Source organism: Asterias amurensis, chromosome 22 (assembly GCF_032118995.1).
Source record: "Asterias amurensis chromosome 22, ASM3211899v1".
NCBI classification, from domain to species: Eukaryota; Metazoa; Echinodermata; class Asteroidea; order Forcipulatida; family Asteriidae; genus Asterias; species Asterias amurensis.
Window position 1 is genome coordinate 4,586,885 of NC_092669.1, and position 22,708 is coordinate 4,609,592.

At 39.6% G+C, this 22,708-nt stretch overlaps 1 protein-coding gene across 7 annotated transcripts in view; it reads right to left on the reverse strand.

Moving 5' to 3' along the window:
- Positions 1-22,708, reverse strand: part of LOC139953885 (signal peptide, CUB and EGF-like domain-containing protein 2) — an 84,533-nt gene that overhangs the window by 40,101 nt on the left and 21,724 nt on the right. For all 7 annotated transcript variants that reach the window (XM_071953484.1, XM_071953483.1, XM_071953482.1 and 4 more), the window contains exon 2: positions 20,982-21,626. In XM_071953484.1, the coding sequence (XP_071809585.1) occupies positions 20,982-21,435 (454 nt within the window). In that variant the 5' untranslated portion in view covers positions 21,436-21,626. The remainder of the gene's footprint in view (positions 1-20,981; positions 21,627-22,708) is intronic.

The following is a 22,708-nucleotide window of genomic DNA, read 5'->3' on the forward strand; positions in this document are numbered from 1 at the left end:
CTGCTGGCAGTTCTCTTTGCTGTAATTCACCGCTCGAAGTGAAGAAGAAGAAGATGATAAAAAGTTAGCAGAAAAAAAAAATGCCAGTCAAACTTTGATTCCTTTTTTTTTTTTTTTTTTTTGCTGATCACAGTTCTCTTGGAATGTCTCTGTTCCCCAACTCGAAATGAAGGAGGAAGAAGAAGCTCTAGAAGAAAACAAAATATCGCCAGTCTAAATATTATTTCAGATTTTCTTTTTTTAGCTGATCACAGTTCTCTGGGAATGTCCCCGTTCCGCAACTCGAAATGAAGAAGAAGAACTAGAGAAAGAAAAAGATCGCCAGTCCAAATATTATTTCAGAGATTTTTTTTTAGTTGCTCAGAGTTCTCTTTGTTGCTTGCTGGCTGTCCCCGTTCACTGGCTAGAAATGAAATTGATCTGTTGCTCTTAAGAGGTTAACGAGGCACTGTACGAGGGGTGGCTGAGTGTTCAACGGCGATACTAACCAGTCCTTACTCCCGACACACTACAGGCCGTGCGATTGGCATCGGCTGCCCCTGCTTGTACGCCTCTGTCTGCGAAGGGGTTGGCCAAGTGGTTTTTTTTTCCTGTGTGTTTTTGTTTATTATTTTTTTCTTCGCTTATCTCCACGACAGGAGCAGACGGTGAAAAACAAAAACCGTTATTAAAGGAATTTCTTGAATACTTGGGTAGGGAGCAGAGACTGAGAGAGGGTGATGGCTGGCCGTTAGTAACCTTGACAGGTTCCCTCTAAACTAAGTATTCGGCGCCCGGATAAAGGAATGAAGTGCCGATTTAATTAGCACCCTGCAAGAAGCCAGTTGCGGTGACACTGTGCTCTCACGATGGGGAGGGGACGATCGAGGCACCCCACGGCATAACCAACAAAACCAACCGCGAGACCGAGACTCCTCGGCTACACACACATACAACGCGGAATCGACGCGGACTTATATCGCGGTGTTGAGAAGAAGGAAAGGAAGAAAAAGAAAAAACGTTTACCCGAGAAAAACATTACCCATTATTTTAGTTCAATAATATGACGCGACATTGCGGGTGATTCTCCAGCAAGCCCAAGGCGTGCAGACAGCGTGCAAACACGGCTTTTAATCCGGCCCCGTTTTCTACAGAGCTGCATTCCGCATTGTATGCCATAATATGAAAAAAAATATAGATAGAAAGAGAGGAGGGACAAAATTAAAGACTTTCAACTTTTTCGAAAGGAGGTTAAGGAATTAATCCGGATTCGTTTCACTCGGCCACAAAAAAAAGACTTAGGAAGTCGCGTGTTCACAATTATTTAAAGAGGTTGCTTGTGATTGGTAAATTATTACAAATATGTACTGCCTTTCACCACCCTTCAATTAGTAAGGACAACAATACACCATTGTCTAAAAGCACAGGACACTGTTGGTAAATACTCAAAGTAATTGTAAGCAACCGTAACAACTTACTTGTTAACGAACAATGGAGAGATGTTGATAGTATAAAACGTTTTTGAGAAACGGCTCCCTCTGAAGTAACTTAGTTTTCGAGAACAGGTTCATTTCTCAATCAAATATTGTATACACAATGAAAGCTTCTCGTATTCAAATTTGGGGCATAACAATTGTTATATTTGTGCATAACCACATTACTTTGTAGAGAAATGTTTCTCAAAATGCTTTACACAATCGAAAGCTGCCGGAGGTTTCTAACCAAAGGTTAATTAATTCATTAATTAATGCCATTAATTTCAAGAGTGATTACCAACAGTATATGCCATCCCTTTTAAAGGAACACGTTGCCTTGGATCGGACGAGTTGGTCTATTAAAAGCGTTTGAAACCGTTTGTTATAAAATGCATATGGTTAGAAAGATGTTTAAAAAGTAGAATATACTGATCCACACAAGTATCACTCAAAATTGCACGGTTTTCCTTTTACGTCACGAACTATCACGGTCGGCCATTTATGGGAGTCCAAATTTTGACTCCCATAAATGGCCGACCGTGTTAGTCGACGAGGTAAAAAGAAATCCACGCAATTTCGAGGCATATTTGAGTAAGATCATTGTATTCTACTTTTACAATATCTTTCTAACCGTTTGCATTTTATAACAAACGGTTACAGAACGCTTTTCAAAGACCAACTCGACCGATCCAAGGCAACGTCTTTCTTTAAAGGCACTGTACACGTTTGGTCGTTTGGTAAAGTAATAAGACCATTCTTCTCACTTGGTGTATCCCATCATATGCATAAAATAACAAACCTTTGAACATTTGGGCTCAATTGGTCATCGAAGTTGCAAGAAAATAATGACAGAAAAAGACACCCTTGTGGCACAAATTTGTGTGCTTTCAGGTGCATAATAAAAATAGACCCCTTTCTCAAAAACTACACTACTTCAGAGGGAGCCGTTTCTCACAATGTTTCATATTATCAACAGCTCCCCATTGCTCATTACCAAGTAAGTTTTTATGCTCAGTCACAACTGTTTTGAGTAATTACCAATGGTGTCAAATGCCTTTAACCCTAATATTACAAAAACAGTTTTTTTATGGCAGTGGCATATTTGGGTAGATGAACACGACCGATAGTTTTGATTAGTCAGATCTTGGAAGGCGGTGCGTGCGACGGGATCGTGACGTCTGTTCGTCTGCTGCGATTATTCCACATTATTAAAAGCGATCTCGTTCAGACAATATCACATACGTCACTAATCACTTAAAGGGATTAGGTAAGCTAATCCGTTATTTTAAAGGAACTGGACACGTTTTTGGTTATTGTCTTGGACCAGTATTCTCACTTGGTGTACCCAAACATGCATAAAATAACAAATTTGTACTCGATCGCAAGAGAATGACGAAAGAAAAAACACACTTGTTGCGTTATTTTGGGTGCTTTCAGATGCATAATACATGGATTTAGCTTAAGTCTTTTATTATTTTAGTGAGAAATTACCTCTTTCTCGAAAAATACGTTACTTCAGAGGGAGCCGTTTCCCACAATGGTTTATACTATCAACAGCTCCCCAATACTCGTTGTTTTAATGTTAAAGTCACCTGGAAATATATATTTTTTTTCTTTCAAACATAAGAGTGTATTCTTATGAACAATAAAACAATTTTTTAAATGATTGTTTGTCACGATTTATACGTTTACAAAATATATAAAGTTGTTGGGGGGTTGACTCCGCCTACCCCTTTTGTGACATCAATCGAGGCAGACTTTGCCTGCAATGCGTATAGTAAACACACGTGCGAAGTACATGTTCGTCCAAGTCGTAAGTTGGTACGTTTCAAAAAGTGTTTTTCTGCATTCAGCAGCAATACACCTGGTCGGCATTGCCGGGAAAAAAACCAAAACAAAATCTTTTTTCGAAACGTACAAAATCAAGACTTGGTCCGTACATGTACTTTGCAATTGTGTTTATTTTTATCTACGCATTACAGGCAAAGTGTGCCTCGATTGACGTCACGAACAGCGCCCTCTCGGGTCGGGGTCTACTCTTATATTAGTAAATAACATAAGAACTGATTTTTAAAAACCTTACTTAACTGTTCATTCACATTCCACACATCAAAACACATATATTAGTGCCAAAAGCTTTATTTTGAAAAAATACCACTTCCAGGTGACTTTAATATTTTTTGTTTAGTATTTAACCAATAGTGTCCTTTTCAGTGGTTTAAATAAATGTACGGTACACTTTCATTTGTGTGTTTGGAAAAGTCTATGGCTATTTGATGTTTACATTGTTAACATACTATTGTTATAGAAATTAAGTATTTTAAAGGCAGTGGACACTATTGGTAATTGTCAAAGACTAGCCTTCACAACAGTTAGTGTATCTCAACATATGCATACAATAACAAAACTGTAAAAATTTGAGCTCAATCGGTCGTCGAAGTTGCGAGATAACAATTAAAAAAAAAACCTTGTCACACGAGGTTGTGTGCTTTCAGATGCTTGATTTCGAGACCTAACATTTTAAATCTGAGGTCTCGAAATCAAATTCGTGGAAAATTACTTCTTTCTCGAAAACTACGTCACTTCAGAGGGAGCTGTTTCTCACAATGTTTTATACTATCAACCTCTTTTCATTACTCGTAATCAAGAAAGGTTATTTTTCGTAATTACCAATAGTGTGCACTGCCTTTAAATCTAACGTTTCATGACCCGAAAGTCCTACTGACCCGGAAGTAGTTCAGATCTACTGGAACCCGGGTCAATCTTGGTTTATAGAGTGTGAAAGTGCATTGTCAATACTAGTTAGACTGCAGGACTTGCAATAACAAGGTTGTGGTTCGAATCCCACCCAAGAGAAGCTAATCACTGATTTCACAACGAATACATTGTCGTCTAGTTATGAATCACAGTTTATTGATTTGTGCAGTTCATATATATCATTAAGATGATAAACTGTATGTTCATTTGATTGACTGCTGTCGGCTTGGCGTTTATATTAGTTTGCCAAGTTCCCTTCACGAAAATATCATCTACACGAACATTCAAACAAAACCCAAATTTAAAGCATATGTCTGGTTTTCTCTGACAACCGATTCGTATATTTGTGTTTTAACCGTCGGGTCTCCTCGCGGATATTTTTGCCTTTAACAAAATCCTTCACCAGACCGGCGCTGAGGGATGACAAGGTGGCCCTAGGTAATTAATATCTTCATCAACAAGTTTCTTTAACCCAGTGATCACTCCCGAGCGGCGAGCATACGTACGAGGTTGATGAGTCTGTGTCCAGACAACTCGAGTCAACATCGACAGGTGTAAAGTAAGGCTAAACCAGGTAGGTAGAATGGCTGGAGCAAGCCACCCCGGCGCCTCCTCGCAGACTACACGGCGTGTAGCGCAGGAGCCCCAAACAACTGTCTCCCTCCGTAAACTTCTCATTTTCTCCTTAAAAAACACATCCGGAAACCATCTCCCCCCCCCCCCCGGAATCATCGACCGGTCGCAATTGATGAAGAAAAGTGTCGCAGATGTCCTCACCTTGCGACTAAACAGTAATAAAAAATAAAACCATCACTTGAGAAACTTTCCAATGAAAAAAAAACAAAAAAAAAACTCTTGCTTCAAAGCAAACTCAACAACGTCACTGCTTTCTAAATGAAGGGCTAGTTCCCAACCCATCAGATGTCAAAATCGTCTGAACTAATTCAGACCTTAAAGGCCTATTGGGGGTTATAACACAAAAAAAGGCCTGTTTCTTAGTTTTATTTCTCCCAACAACTTATTAAGAGCAGAAGAAAATCCGCAAGTGTATAAGCAGAACACTTCATTAAATCAGTTCGTTTGTGCAGCGTCGCGCCGAAGTGTGTTCTGAAAGACACACAGACTCCGCCGTTAGAAAGTGATAACGGTTCTTATGGTTTCCTGTCCTCTGTCCGAAAAGAAAAATCTCAATTTTTTTCTAGTCTTCGTCTTCAAAGTCATCGAGACCGTTTATTTATAAAGTAAACCATTGAGACTTGGCAAATAAAACCAGCCAGGTATTAAAAGTCAATGCTTTATAGGAGTAGATTAATAACCGTTTACGGGTACTCGTTTTTCTTATTTACCGAAGCTCTTGAGACATCAGTTTGGTTTCCTTAAAGTGGAAAGAGGAGATGATTTCTTTTACAAGAAATGTGAGATTTAAATCTTGTTTTAATCTCGGATTGGAGTGCCTCGGGCAAATGTATCGTCTCACCAAGTTAAAGGAAAATTCTATCTTTGTTTTTCATAAAGGATGTGGACACTATCATTAATTACTCAAAATATGTATTAGCATAAAACCCTACTTGGTAACGAGTAATGGAGAGCTGTTGTTAGTATAAAACATTGTGAGAAACGGCTCCCTCTGCAGTAACGTAGTTTTCGAGAAAGAAGTAGTTTTCGACGAATTTGATTTCGAGACCTTAAAATTAGATTTTGAGGTCTTGATATCAAGCATCTGAAAGCACACAACTTCGTGGAAGAAGGGTGTTTTTTCTTTCATTATTATCTCGCAACTTTGACGACCTATTGAGTTAAAATTATCACAGGTTTGTTATTTTGTGCGTTATGTTGAGATACACCAAGTGAGAACACTGGTCTTTGACAACTACCAATTGTCCAGTGTCTTGATACTGTGCGAAGATTTTATTTCTATAAATATTTACAACATATAAAAGTAATATCTAACAATTTTATTTCAAAAGGTGGTCACGTGCTTTTTGATTTCGAGAATCCGGCGCAAATAATGTTCACGTAGAAATAATCCCTACATGATTACACTATATGAGAAACGTTACTGCAGTAACGCTTCTCGGATTCAAAATTTAGTGTGTAAAAACTATAGGTTATCTCGGTCGAATTCAACAATTAAGCAGCAAGATTCATTTCCATGCGTTCGAATTAAAGCTGTTTTGCCTCTCCAGTTGTTACTGCGTTTCAAATTCAGAATTCGGCCATTCAACTTCGTTTTGAGTTGAGTCAAATTCATTTAGCACTCTGTTCAATTTAGCGTATCGACACCGTAACAAACACGCCCCAAGAAGCGTTTGCGAATTTGAATGTTGTTTTGATGAATTGTTAAATTGAATGATTATTTTGAGAAATCGAATGACGAAACACTACATTTGACTAATCATAACACGAAATCGAATAACCCTTTTCAGTAGCACTCGATTTCGCGCGAAATAGAATAGCTTGGTGGTTAAATTGGCTGCTCATTTTGCCGAAATTGACCGAGAAAACCTATAATTTATATCTTTAACAGAAAAATGTTTCTGAGAACGCATTGTACTATCGAAAGCTGATAGCCTTCTTATCAAAGGTTGCTACATAAAACATGTTTATAACGAAGTTTCAAAACTCCTAAAAAATAAACTTTACTTTCTCAGCTGTTTATTATCATTACATAATCTTGAAAATGCGTGGGTATACCCGTCCCTGTGTCAGCTGTATTGGTTTAGTCCGCTATGATTATGAGAGAGAAAATCTGTTGATAAATTAGATGTCGCACATTCACCGAAGTGGCGACCCCGAAAACAATCAGAAACGACTCTAAGGCCAACTGAAAAAAAATACCAGTTGAGCGTCCCCTCTCTGATCCTTTTTTGAGGCATTATCCTTAAAAACAAAACAAAACTATTTTACATTTTATTTTAGAAAAAGACAAAATATTTGTGTATTTCTCATACAACTTAAGAACTACATAAAGTGGTGATTTTGACCTAGATAATTATTGGTGGTCAGTTTGAATTAAAATGTTTGACCGCCACCTTTGACTGGAAAAAACAAATCCCTCATCTTCCTCTTTTTTGAAAAACCCGAAAGATTAACAGGTATTTTTATTATGTTGGCCTAAAGGCACTGGCTATCCCTCCGAAACCCCTCGCCTTAAAACCTATTCTAAACAGAACAATGCCACATTCCAGAAACCCCTGGGGATTTTCCAGCAACTGGTCAGTGACACTACACCTTTAAATAGGAGCTATTTTCTTTATTCCACATGAGGCAACATTGCTAAATTGACAAACGAGGGTTAAATAGACAAGCCCTGCCAGTTTAAAGGGGTGCTTTTTCGGGTTGGAAATTAAACCACCGACTGACAGAGAGAGCAATTATTTACGTCTTTGATTGCACCATAGAAAAAAGCATCACTACAAATTAGTTATCACCACCCAGTGGGGTAATTCTCACGCACGGCGGGTGATAGTTCAAAGGGAAAGCACATTAGTGGTTCATTGTTTTATGCGTAACATCATTCAACTAATCAATTTAAAGGCAGTGGACACTATTGGTAATTGTCAAAGACTAGCCTTCTCACTAGGTGAATCTCAACATATGCATAAAATAACAAACCTGCGAAAATGTCAGCTCAATCGGTCGTCGAAGTTGCGAGATAGTAATGAAAGAAAAAACACCCTTGTCACACGAAGTTGTGTGCTTTCAGATTCTTGATTTCGAGACCTCAAACACTAAATCTGAGGTCTCGAAACCAAATTCGTGGAAAATAACTCTTTTTCTCAAAAACTACGTCACTTCAAAGGAAGCCATTTTTCACAATGTTTTACACTATCAACCTCTCCCCAGGTTTTATGCTAATAATTATTTTGAGTAATTTGAGGTCTCGAAATCAAGCATCTGAAAGCACACAACTTCGTGTGACAAGTGTGTTTTTTCTTTCACAGTTATCTCACAACTTCGATGACCAATTGAGCTCTAATTTTCACAGGTTTGTTATTTTATGCATATGTTGAGATACACCAAGTGAAAAGGCTGGTCTTTGACAAGTACCAATAGTGTCCAGTGTCATTAATTGATATTATAAACAACATTGTGATAACTGCTACATCTGATCAGTGGTTTTCAAAAGCTTGTTCATAAAATGGACAAGAAAACAATATGTAACCATGAAATCCTTCCAGTCTCGAATTGGTTCCGCTGATCTGATTGGGTGTACACAACACACAGACAAACAACAACAAGGGTAGCGATTACTGAACTACCCCTTTAAAACCAGTACAGAGCTTATAAAACCGTTTGAAATATGCCTTGAAGTGTTTTGTCGGCAGAAACTGCACCCTCCCCAGGGGTTTCTTGATAACCTACTAATCGTCATTAACACTCAATCCCTTTATTCTTTCATCAAGGTCTTTTTTTAACACTCAAAGTAACAATTACATCTTGAAGCATCTTTAGCTGTAGCCACTGTTAATAGCTCAGCATCCCCCCCCCAAAAAAAAATAAAAAATAAAAAGTCATTCGTCAACAAGTAAACACGTTCCGAAAACATCGACCCAAACTGAGAAGTGTTTTTTAAATAAGGCGGAGGGGGGGGGGGGGGGGGGGGGTTAAAGAGAAGTCCTCGTGGGCCGACAATACGGAGCGATTGCCGGTGGGTTTTTTCAAGCTGTCGCGGTACTCCCACGCCACACTCCGTACTCCCCAATCAACTTCCACAGCAACATCGATTGTCTTTACATTATTTCACGCATTATTAAATCTTTTCTCCGGCCGTAACTATTTATTTGAAACACGTCAAAAAACCAGCCCCTTCATGTGGAAACGGGTACTTGTGCCATCAATAGAAAAGGAGGATTTGGCAAACCGGCGCGTAATTACAACCACATAATGCGAAGCAACTCCTCAAAGGAGGCGAATCTTTACAAACAAGAAAAGATTTGTTATCTGTGAAGACTTGTTAAAGCCTTAAGGAAGATTTGTCCCAAGCGATCCTATTTGCTGTGTAAAAAGAAAGTGAACAAATGACCAAACACTTTCTGGAGGATTACGCGAGACTCTGCCCTTTGAGGCTTGCAAGGGTTGTCACCTCAAACCCAGTTAATAGTTTCTTAATAGGTCTATTAATGGTCAGCCTCGCTGGAATTCCAGCCCACTCTCTCCGGCCCTGTCCGAAACCGGGGCCGGGGTAAACGAACCACCCGCCGAAGGACAACTACGCTCGAACAAAAATGTGTTTGCGGTAGTTGATGTTACCATGGTGACAGTGACGCTTTGCTGTCACATCGGCCAACAAACCATTGACTTTTTGCTGATATGTCTAGTAAAATCTACCAATATCGCTGAAGAAAGGTTGCTTAAAGGAACACGTTGCCTTGGATCGGACGAGTTGGTCAAAACAAAAGCGTTTGTAACCGTTTTTTATAAAATGCATATGGTTGGAAAGATGTTTTAAAAGTAGAATACAATGATCCACACAAGTTTGCCTCGAAATTGCGTGGTTTTCCCTCTACTGTGCGAACTAACATGGTCGGCCATTTATGGGAGTCAAAATTTTGACCCCCATAAATGGCCGACGTGTTAGTCGACGAGGTAAAAGGAAAACCACGCAATTTCGAGGCATGTTTGTGTGGATCATTGTATTCTACTTTTACAACATCTTTCTACCCATATGCATTTTATAAAAAACGGTTACAAACGCTTTTCAAAGACCAACTCGACCGATCCAAGGCAACGTGTTCCTTTAATCAATTTGTACACAGTTACCTGTTCATGTTTGTTTTGTTGTTACTTAGCCTTCGAGAAGGACTCTGAGTAGGTCAGAACTAGTTTTTGCATTTTTATAGGTAAACCATAGGTCCTGTTGGTTGGTGAATAATTGTTTGCAACAGATAACTATTTTGTCTCAATTTGTTTAATTACAAAGATAACTTATGGATTTGGGCAATTTTGCCATAAATTAAAATAATAAAGCTAGGGATTTAAATGAGGGACCACATACGACATCAAACAATCGCAGACAAAGTAGATATCACAAACTATATCAACAAAATGAAGTTGAAAATGGGCAGGGCCCAATTTCATGGCTCTGCTTACCGTAACCACAGAGTCGGCTATTACGAAAGCAGGGAATTCTGTGCTTACGGCAAGCGTATTTCATGGGTTAGCGGCGAATTTTGGCTTCTGCGCGTGCGTACTTCACGTTACTAGGCATTCTACGCTTACAAGGCTAGCGAAGAAATTCTGCGCTTGCACGTAAGCGGGGAATCGCGATCGTAAGCGCAGAATTCGGCGGTAAGCAGAGCCATGAAATTGGGCCCTGGTTATGTAGCAAGGATGGCAGACAATAGAGTGAAAGTAAGAACCACAGAGTGGCAACCAGAGTAGGGGAAAGACCAAGATGTATTGATGAAGGAATAAAGTGAAGATCTCAGGGAAGAAGTAGACCAACGACAATAAATGGACAACAAGGACCACATAATGGCAGTCCAGAGTAGGGAAACGATCAAGAGGTAGACCAAAGAAAAGAGGATGGGGTTACATAGTGAAGATTTCGGGGAAGAACTGGACCAGGGTTGGATTTCCAAAAAGAGTTAGGACTAGTCTTATCTCGAGTTGGGACGAGTTACTCGTCATAACATAGGCAGTGGACACTACTGGTAATTACTCAAACTAATTATCATCAGAAAACCTTATCTTGATTACGAGTAATGGGGAAAGGTTGATAGTATAAAACATTGTGAGAAACGGCTCCCTCTGAAGTGACGTAGTTTTCGAAAAAGAAGTAATTTTCCACGTATTTGATTACGAGACCTCAGATTTAGAATTTGAGATCTCGAAATCAAGCATCTGAAAGCACACAACTTCGAGTGACGTCTGATCATGGGGCGACAAGGATGTTTTTTTCTTTCATTAATACCTCGCAACTTCGAAGAGAAGTTTTGTGCATTCATTTGTGACAGAAGCAGTCAGTGCACCAGACATTTTCCTACTCAAACCTAAAAAAAAAAAAAAAAAAAAAAAACTTTTGTGGGAGCTTCCCCTTTAACCCAATCACTGCCCTTTTCTCTTTAATACAAACTGAAGGAGAAACTTTGTATCAAGCGATAATGTTTTGTAATCACCAGACAATCCCATCAGTTCAATTCAACCTAACTGGTGTCCCGTGAGCATCACGGCGTGCAAGCAGAAGACATTAACTCTCAAAACTGTTGGAAACAGTGGGGAGACATTTCCCGACTCGGCTCCCGTTGGTAACCAGATTGCAGAGGACATGGAAACTAGGCCACTAAGAATGCAATGGTATTTGATGCGTGGTATGTGTGATTCCAAAGTAGTCTGGCACTTTCCGGGTCACAAGATGACCAGTTCGGGTCAGGTCAAGGGGCATCCTACGTCTGGTCGGTTGGTAACCAGACGAGTGGGCAGAGCTAAACAAACAAACAGTCATGTTCAATTACCAAACAATGGCGATTGTATTTAGGTAGACAAATCTGGTTTACGTGTAGTCTGACTATTTTCTGGTCAGACATGAAAGTCAGTTTCTGGGTCATTCTTTATCACGTCCGTATCAATCACGTTGGCCTATGTAAAACTACCATCTCAGAATTGAAAGATATGTTTTTGTAAGAATCTAGCAGAAACGATCAATTCATTTAAGATCAAGGGTCAGTCTTCATCATTTAAGCTAGTTTACATTTGATTAAATCCACATGTCGCTCTGATCATGAAGTTATACTTGGTACTGATAACCTAATTCAATGTTGTGTGCCGGTTCAGAAATAAACGGGTCAGAAATGACCACTTGGTTCAGAAAATGACCCAATCTGGGTCAAAAACTTCCAATTTGGGAAAGTGTCAAGTTGGGTCAGATTCTGACCCGCTCCATTGGAAAAAGGATTGTAAACAAAAACAACATCCAATTGAAATCGATGAAGATAATTAAGTCAGTATGTAAATCACCAACTCAATCGGGGTCATAACTATAGCTTGACCCATCCTGAGTCAGATGACATTTGACGTCAAAATGACATCAAAAATGCTGCAAAGACGCTAATAGGCTTCGGCAAAGTTGTTCTGACAAAGTTGAACTTGCTCAATTTAGGAAGGACTCTGTAATAGCCTGACCCATTATGTGTCAGAATACACCAAACAAGAAGCTACATCTTGATCAAAAGTAGGTCAACCAAAAAGAAACCCAATAACAAGCAGCTTCACTCCATCGTGGTCAGAAAATGATTAACCATCGGGTCAGCCTCTACGCGAGTAAAAATACGTAGGGGCGGGATCGAGGTTTTGTTCATGTACATCCTGACCCATTTTAGGTCAAATTGGACCCAACACCAACAGGCTCCAACCAATCTTGACATAAAAATGGTTTACTGATGTCAAAATGAGCCCATGTGTATTGAAACAACACAGCCATTATTTTCTTTTCATTCATACACTCTGACTCATACTGGGTCAGAGACTCCACTACCTTTTGACCCCAATAGGGTTAACTATTAGTCGGCTTCTATTTAGTGTGAATCGAAGTATATGGGCCATGGTAGATTTACTTTCCTTTGGCATTCCCTTCATAGTCTCTCAGTTTTCATTGAAGATGGAGGCACTACAAAGGAGGAAGAAGTGAGAAATAACTCAATCTCGAACTGCAAGACACTGCTCTAGAATTGACAAGGTCGTGGGTTCGAATTGAATCCCACCAGAGTAAAATGCCTAAGACAATCTTTACAGAACTCGGGAAAGTACTGAGTAAACAGTGTGAACACACATCTGTAATATGGGTAAATCCAATATGAATATCCTTTATAAAAATTTGCATCGGGGACAAAACATCTATTAAAACATCTATTAATTCAAAAATAAGTAACAAAATGACACTATGAAGAACTTCAAACAATAATCCGGCGATTATGTCGTAACCACTATTTTTAGAACGTCCCCAGGGGAACACTTTCTTTAGCTTCCTTCCCCGTACTTCAATGTACTCCATCCATGAGAAAAACCCATATATAGAGTACATGCTAATGATTTACGAAGGCCCCCAGGGGACGTTGGTCTACGTTTTATGGTAATGAGGTGGACAAGATCAGTCAATAAGATTCTAATTAGACAGCAATCAGCGGCGGAAACACCTCACGCTTAAACGTTTCCGGATATGAGTCATTATGAAACCGGCGGCTGTTTCCGTACAGCTAGCTAATAATGGGAATACCAACGACGAGATCTTCTCCGTAACTCAGTGTTGAATCGTAGAGGTTATCTCAATCTATCTAACTAAGGCTTTATCGAAATTGACGGTATCAGTTACGGCTACGGCTGTTGCTAAGGGTGTTGCTAAGGACGCCCCATACTTCAACACATGATGATGCGGAAATCAAGCCGTAGCCGTAGCTGCGTGATATCCGCTAAGTCTGCATCTATGGTTTAGGGATTTCATAATAAATGACGCCACTTTTAAACATCGCCCTCACCGCGGCAGAGCCATAGAAGTCAAAAACTTATCGTTTATGTACCGTGTATGTACACGAAACATCTAAACTTATCGTGTACGTACACGATAGGTACGTACATGATAAGTACGTACACACACGATAAGTACGTACACGATAAGTACGTACACGATCAGAGAGCTTTTTTTTATCCACGAGACGGCAATACGCTTCCGTAGAAACCGACCTTTTGAAGCCACTCACTTTTTTGTGTTAGTTTGCGGACTTTTAACAACCTTGGGCCCATAATAACAGCGTGTATACCGCTATACCATTGTCACACCATTACCATTTTTATATGGTATATTTTATTGGGCATAATTGTTTTTTTCTCTCCCCCTGTCGAAAATATAAACAATGTTTAATGTCCATTCCGATTCACAGAGCAGATGAAAGATTGCCGGACAATTGCAAGCACTGTGTGGTTTTACAACGAGGCCCCTCCTCGTAGAAACTGGAATTTATGGCACAATTTAAGTGGGAGGTGGTGGGGGCCGGCGATACTTTTCACGGTGGAGGTTTCTTTTAAATAAACCTCATCGCAGTCGATCAAATAAACAAACTTTGAGACAGGGTCATATTAGGGAGAAACCTCCATCGAGGTGACGTGACCTCTGACCGAATTACTTCCTGTTTTTTTGGAACGAAACATTGTAGACATGCCATGGGAGGGTTTTCCCCCCATAAACATAAACATTTAAAGGGGCTTTGCACACCAGAGTGTCACTGACATCAGTCCCTAATTGCCATGCAAAGTGTGATGTATCACTTCAAATTACAATGGTCATACAAGAGTTATAGAAAAAACACCCTTGTTGCACAAAATGTTTGTGCATTCAGATGCTTAAAACAAAACAAAAGGCCTGCCGTCGATTTCACAAAACTCTTCCTAACTTAAGACTAATCTTAGGACTTAGGACGAGTCCCAACCCTGCACTGTATCACGCAGTTAGGAAGAGTTACTCGTCCTAACTCGAGATAAGACGGGTCCTAACTCTTGGTGAAATCGACGGCTGAGGTCTTTCTCAGATTCAAACTATATCATTACTTCAGAGTTTCTCACAATGTTTGATACTTACAACAGCTCCCCATTACTCGTTATAAGTTTTGATGCTAACAATTATTTCGAGTAATTACCAATAGTGTCCAGTGTCTTTAAGATGAGTCTTAGTGATTTTGTGGTCTCGGTTCTTTCGAAAAATTATTACCAATGATAACTGAGTATGAAAAAACAAGAATTAAAGACGAAAATTACGCGGCACTGTTCTTTCATTCGTCCCATTATTTTAACAACAAACAGTAACTGGATTTTGGAAACAAAATAGTCTGATCCCCTTAAGGTAAATTATCGGGGCTAAACTGATAATCAGTATTCATTATACCATGCTATACAGTCAGGGAACCGGATCTGTTCAAACATCGATAGTTGCCCATCTCGAATTTCTTGCTCTTTCCCCGAAACACACCCTCGTCTGGGAAAATGGGAATGGCGAAATACTTGCTATTCAGTCTGCACCCACAGACTGGTTGAGTGCCTTCCGTTAAACCCCTCTTCAAGATTCGAGATCTTCGCCGAATTCAATGCACTTAAAAACTAAGAATAGCTGCACGCGTAATAGTGTCCCATATACTCCATGATATATCCTACTTAATTTCTAAACACAAGTAAATATATACAGCCCAACTTATTCTTCCCTTCTGATTATATACTCTAAAATCAAATTCCTGGTAAGAATTGATCGGGATCCGAGTCCATTGGCGCCTGAGCCATTTCTGGAGCAGACCGGACTCTTAAGACCGGACCGGATCGGAATCTGTGTCAAAATTACATAGAAATGGGTCAAACTGACAAAGGATCCGAGTTAATAATCCAATTTTTAAACAATTTCCACCGCAGGAAAAAAACAGGGTGTCCAAATATTAAAGCATGCGGAGTGACTAAGACACAGACACCTCTTTGGCTGACACTTTATGTTCAAGTTTCTTTGTAAATACATAATACTGTCTACTAATATATATTTTTTTAAATGCGCCGTCTTTTGCAGTAATACATATCCTGAGATACCATAAAGAAAACAGATCGCAACGTCTTGAAGCCAAGACTAAACAAACGCGGCAGAATCTTATACAGGGCTAGATAAGTGCTAAGAACAAATGTTACTCGCGAATAGTCAAATGAGCATTTGGACTCTGGTTATCCTTCCCCTCCAAGAAGTTTAAATTGGTTAACAAGGCTAGCATCGTATATGACACTTTATAAATAAGAAAAAACCCAAGTCTATATTCAGCTAATTTAAAATGCACCGTCTATTGCAGTAATACATATCTTGTGATACCATAAAGAAAACAGATCGCAACGTCTTGAAGCCAAGACTAAACAAACCTATCAGACCCCCCCCCCCCTCTCTTTAAGTGTCTTAGCTCAAGAGATACGGATTGCCTACGGATTGCCCACGCGTCTCCACAGAATCCACTCGAGGCATCTTCGTCTGGCAGAGGAGGGCCAAAACTTCTTCCGCTTTGATTGGTGATCTGGCGAGTCTATGTGCTATTGAATTGGTAATGGGTTTAAATTATGGTTCTGATATCAGTTTGCTGTGTTGTATATACGGAGAAAGTAGTCATAGCCTACACTGTGTATAAGTATAGGGCCGTGATATTGTACAGGCAACCAACAGGCATTCTCCAATAAGAAAACAAATTCTCATTTCAGTTTGCTCATTCCAGGTGACCGATGCCTCGCTTTTGAAAGGGGCAAGGGCACAAAGCCATTTAAAATATAACAAAACTTCGAATACGTGCAATATGAAAGTGATATATTGATCGAATATATTGCTTTAAAGGCAGTGGACACTATTGGTAATTACTCAAAATAATTATCATGATAAAACCTTTCTTGATTTCTAGTAATGGGGAGAGGTTGATAGTATAAAACATTGTGAGAAACAGCTCCCTCTGGAGTGACGTAGTTTTTGAGAAAGAAGTAATTTTCCACGAATTTGATTTCGAGACCTCAAGTTTAGAATTTGAGGTCTCGAAATCAACCATCTAAAAGCACACAACTTCATGTGACAAGAGTGTTTTTTTTTCTTTCATTATTATCTCATAACTTCGACGACCGATTGAGCTCAAATTTTCACGGGGTTGTTATTTTATGCATATGTTGTGATACACCAATTGTGAAGACTAGGCTTTGACAATTACCAATAGTGTCCACTGTCTTTAAGGCACTGGACACGTTTGGTAAAATAATTTCCAAAGACCAGTATTCTCACTATATAGGTGTATCCGAAATCACATCTGAACAAATTTGTGTGCTTTCAGATGTCCCCCCCCCCTAAAAAAAAAAAAAAAAAAAAAAAAAGGAAAAAAAAACACTTCAGGCCTGTTTAAGTCTGAAATTACCTTTCTCAAAAACTACGTTACTTCAGGGGGAGCCGTTTCTCACATTGTTTTATATCAGTCAACAGCTCTCCGTTGCTCCGTTGTAATTACCAATAGTGTCCAGTGCATTTAGAATATCCACATCGTGACGTCGCAGCGATTGATATCAAAGGATGATTAACATCAAAGGGAAACAATACCAGCAGAGGTATTTGAGGACCTTCTCATGCGCCGTTTCATTTTGTCATCAGCGCTTTTACAAGTTTTGTTTTTGATGTTTACAAAAACCCTGTGTGACTTTCGGAATTTTGACGTGACACACCGAGGGCTAAAGCGGGCCCCGGTGTTTGCCCAGTACCCACCGAGCCACCCGGGGGCCCCGTCTACTTAAAGTCTCTCACGCCCAGCAGGAATGACAAGTTCACTTCATTTCCCCCGGAACACAATGATGACAACCCCCGCTAGAGCCGCCGAATTCTATTTATGTCAAAAGGGACTTTGCTTGACGATTTAAAGATAGAAGGGGCGAAGAAAAAAAAGGTCAAAACGATCAGTGGAAGAACAAATAAGATGGATTATTAGAGAAAATAAAACTTTGGAAGGAACTTAATTCGTATATGTTACTTCGGAGAACTGATTTTCCAACAAAGAATGAAGTTCTTGTAAAAATTGAAAGAAACAAAACCCAGGGGCTATACTAGTCATGTTTTATGTACATTTGCGCGGTATTTTTGGCTGCAAACCAATTACTGCTTAGCAAAAAGAAATCAGCTGGCTTTGAGAAAACACAAATTCCACTTGGATAGTTAGTAAAATTCTTAAAAATGTTACTTCGGGGAACTGACTCTCCAACAAAAAAGGCCATAATATAACTTATAAAAGAACTTAAGGAAGTGCTTGTAAAACATATTTGACATGCCAACACTAACAGGGCCAGTCATTAACATTTTCAATTATGGCATTTTGGCTGACTTGACCAGTTTTGCTTTCCTTTTTAATTTTTGTATAATTTTCATATAACACAATATGTCTGTATCATTCCATTTTAATTATTTTGCTTATGAATCTAGGCATATTTGTGATGATTAAAGGATTCGTTGATTTACCATTCTTATTAATTTTTCTTTGTCATCCACGCAACCATTTCTGCATTTCGTTTAGTACACTATTCTGCTGAAAGCCATTGGACACCAGAACAAAAATTCACAGATTTACAAATAACTTACAGGGTTTACAGAAGGTAATGGTGAAAGGCAACCCCTTGAAATATGAATCCATGATATGCTTAAATTTTTGAGAACAAATTAAAACAATTATCGATTCTCGATATCGAGAATTACGGGTTTATTTTTTAACACATGTCATTACACGGCAAAACTTGCGGAAACAAGGGAGGGTTTTTCCGTTATTTTCTCCCGACTCCGATGACCGATTGAGCCTAAATTTTCACAGGTTTGTTATTTTATATATAAGTTGTGATACACGAAGTGTGGGCCTTTGGACAATACTTTTTACCGGTGTTGTGCGATTACTTTAAACCAAGGCAAGCGAACTAGGCATTCAAACATAAATTTAAACTTTTCACCGAGATACCAAACACACCCGTATCATTTACCCTAAATGAAAAACATTGCAATATTTACACACCTCAGGCAATGCACCCCGACTGACTTACGTTTCCGGTTGAAAACCCCAACAATCCGGGCAGAAGGACCACTTAAAGATTCTACTTAGAAGGGTACGTCAATGAAGTTTTTGGCAGTGTGTGCTATTTTCGGTGTGGAGGCCAAGGAAAAAACCCAAAGGGACTCCATAGGGACACAACTATTGGTAATTACTCAAAAATAATTGTTAGCTGAAAATCTCACATGATATTACGAGTAATGTGGAGCTGTCGATAGTATTACACATTGTGAGAATCGGCTCTATAAGTAACGTAGTTCTCGAGAAAGAAGTAATTGTCCACGAACTTGATTTCGAGACCTCAGAATAAGATTTAAAGGTATCGAAATCAAGCATCTGAAAGCACACAACTTAGTGTGACAATGGTGTTTTTTTCTTTAATTGTCATCTCGCAACTTCGACGACCAATTGAGCTCAAATTTTCACAGGTTTGTTATTGTATGCATATGTTGAGATACACCAATTGAGGAAAGTGGTCTTTGACAAAATCACCAAAGGTGTCCAATGTCTTTAATTTGCATTTTGGTATCAAAGTAGAAGAGGTCAGGTCCAGGTCACACCGTTCAAACCCAGGGCCCAATTTTATAAACTGCTTTGGCACAAAAAAACAACCTAAGCACAATAACATACAGTTCTTACCAGAAAGGTTACCAGCTAAACTACCCTGTCATACGTACAACTTGTGACTGGTGTCCTGCTCATTTCTGCTAAGCAGAACATTGTTTAGCAATATTTCTTGCTTAAAGACACTGGACACTAAGTTGTGTGCTTTCAGATGCTTGATTTCGAGACCTCAAATTCTAAATCTGAGGTCTCAAAATCAAATTCGTGGAAAATTACTTCTTTCTCGAAAACTACTCCACTTCAGAGGAAGCCGTTTCTCACAATGTTTTAAATTTATACTACCAACCTCCCCCCCCCCCCATTACTCGTTACCAAGTAAGGTTTTATGCTAATAATTATTTTGAGTAATTACCAATAGTGTCCACTGCCTTTAAAGGCTCTGTACTCTGTTTCCTGCTTAAGCAGCTCTATGATTGAAATTAGGCCCTAGTAATACGGAATCATAATCAATGCTTTACATAACTTGTTGTGTATTTCTTCAAATCCTCTATTGCAGACGGATTATTACGGACAGGAATTCCACATTTTTCAGGACTTGGCAGTCTGACTGACACAAGAGGGCGCTATGTAGAAGGTCCACTTTGATTTATGTTTTTTCTTTTTTCTTTCGTCTAATGGCCAGCGGAAAAATACCACAGATGATGGGACGGTGAGGGGAAAAGTCGCACGATAAAAAAAATCGGGAAAGAAAGGATGTAGTTTTTAGTCTAAAAAACAATTGTTTTCCATCTCATGCAATTGAAATCAGGATTTTCGTAACGATATAATGTCCGTAGAATAAATTATCCGTCTGGGGAAATTTTTTCGAAAACAGCGGAAATGCATCACGCGATATATATATTTTTTTGCAGCCAGCGGGAAAACCAAACATTGCGCCACACTTGGGAAAAAAAGTCCGTTATATTAATGAAACTATAACTCTGAAATACGTTATAGAAGTTGGTTTCCTATTCCATTCATTTTTTAAATTTATATTTTTGTGTGACAAAAGCGGCTTAGAGCACCGGATTCCAACTCTGGTGCTTCTGATTAGCAGAGTGAGGGTTCAAAACGTGACACCTATGCCATTAGGCAAGAAACTTAACCATGATGCTTCGTCCTTCGGATGGGATGTAAAGCCGTTGGTCCCGTGCGTTGAGAAGGGGTTCGCCCAGTGTTCCTGGTTTGATTGGCAGAATAATTGCACCACAGCACCATTACATGGTGCGTTACAAAAGAAGTAGGTCTCATATCGTATCGAACGTAGTCCCACGTACCCAGGAAAACAACGTATAAATATGGGTGCGTTCGTTTAGCTTCCCCGGGTCGACCCCGGTGTGTGGCATTTCTTTTTTCACGAAAACGTGTACAGATAATAACCCACGTTCGTCCTGAAAAAAAAGCCGCCACACACCGGGGTCGACCCAGGGAAGCTAAACGAACGCACCCTATATGTACTACAAGCGCTTTGAGCGTAACTGAGTGACGGATATGCGCACCAAAAAAAAAACCTCGAGAAAACTACTTATCGAGAGAAGGGAATGTCCGTTCTTGTGAGGTGAGGTTTTCCGCGGTAAAAAAAAAGAAAAGAAGAACAAAGGTGACTTACCTTTTGACTTGACCATAATGATGCTCGCTGAGCACAGACCCGTACCATTCCGTGTATTCGTCGCGGGAACTCGGTTAAATCCCGCATAAATGAAATAATCCACTTGTCCATAGACTGGTGCCTGTCCTGACAGAGTGTACAAATATCTACTATCAATAGATCCCCGTATGGACTCATTGTTGTTCCATCGTAACCTCTCGTCTGAGATTTCAATAACTAAAGTTGTCCCCGCCGTCACGACATCGTCGACAACTTTGAGGAGCAGCCCGCCGTTTATGGTGGCCACGGTGTGTCCTGGGAGGCTGTTACTATAAACGCGCATCTGTCTGTTGTGGACTTGCGTTTCCGCCATATTACTGATCTCATCACCGTCCCCACCAAAGCCGTCCCCGGCTGCAGAGTCGGATACGTCCAGCGTCCAATCCTGTGGCTCGACGTCTTCATAACGGAGCATCAACCTGGCTACTTTGTAGGGTCCGGAGAAGTCGATTTGGGCCACGGCTTGACCGTCGCACCGGCCAGTTCTTGATGGGGTCGGGTAGACTAAGAACCGGGCGTGCTGTGTCTCGCCCTCTACCACTCCTGTCCGGAGATCCACATTGGTTATCTGTCGCTTGGATGCTGTCAGACCACAATTGCTACAAACTAATAAATAAAGAACAGACTTATTAATTTCACTTTATAGGTAAAACAACATTCTCGAAAATTTGATTACCGTTAAACAGCGCAAGAAATTGGTACCTGACCCCCAATTTCACAGAGCTGCTTGAGCACACAAACTAGCTAAGAATAAACATACTTAATATCATAATAAGGTTTATCAGTCAAAATGCCAGGACACATGTACAGTAGGCCTACGTGCGCCCTGGGCCCAATTAAGCAGAAAATATTGCTTAACCATTTTCTGCTTAGCAGAAATAAGCAGGATACCAGTCACAAATTGGACATGTGACAAGGTATATTTTGGCTGGTAACCTTCCAATCTGTTGAGCTTCTTAGCCACTTGTTTTGCTTAATAAGCTCTAATGCACTTTGGCCCTGGTCTCGTCTTGTAGGCTTTAGCAGAAAGTTGTTAAGCGTAGTTTTCTGCTCAAGCAGTTATGTGAAATTGTTGACAGCAGTGTGGATGATCTGAGATAAGGGTCTAACCGCAGCGATCACCGGGGACAACATCGCCCGTACATCGGTACCCAGGACCCATTAAATATCGTCCCCCAAAAATAAGATTTAAGACATTTCCTCAAAACCAGTAACTGTATTATGGCCTTGGTGCCATTTCAAAGTTCCCATTTTCCAATGGAAGTGTCCATTTAAAAATGAAAAACGGCCATGCTCTCTTAGGGTCTTGTACTTTTTGTAGAACAAAAAACACAATGTCCAAAGATTTTACATTAAACTTATACAGTTTGAAGATATAATGATAGTAGAAAGCTTCCCTGAAAATATTACTTGCTGAGGTGCTGTAGTTTTCGAGAAATGAGTAAAACAATCTCATGAAAATAATTTTCGTCTCAGTGATCATGAGACGAAAATTATTTTAGCATGTAAAAACGTATTTCCATGATATTGTTTTACTCATTTATAAAAAAACTGCAGCACCCCAGCAACTAATATTTCAGGGTACGCTTTCTACCATCATTACCTTCAAACGGTGTAAGTTTAATGTAAATCTGTGGACATTGTGTTTTGTGTTACAAAAAGTACCCAGATCCTTTAATGTTGAAACT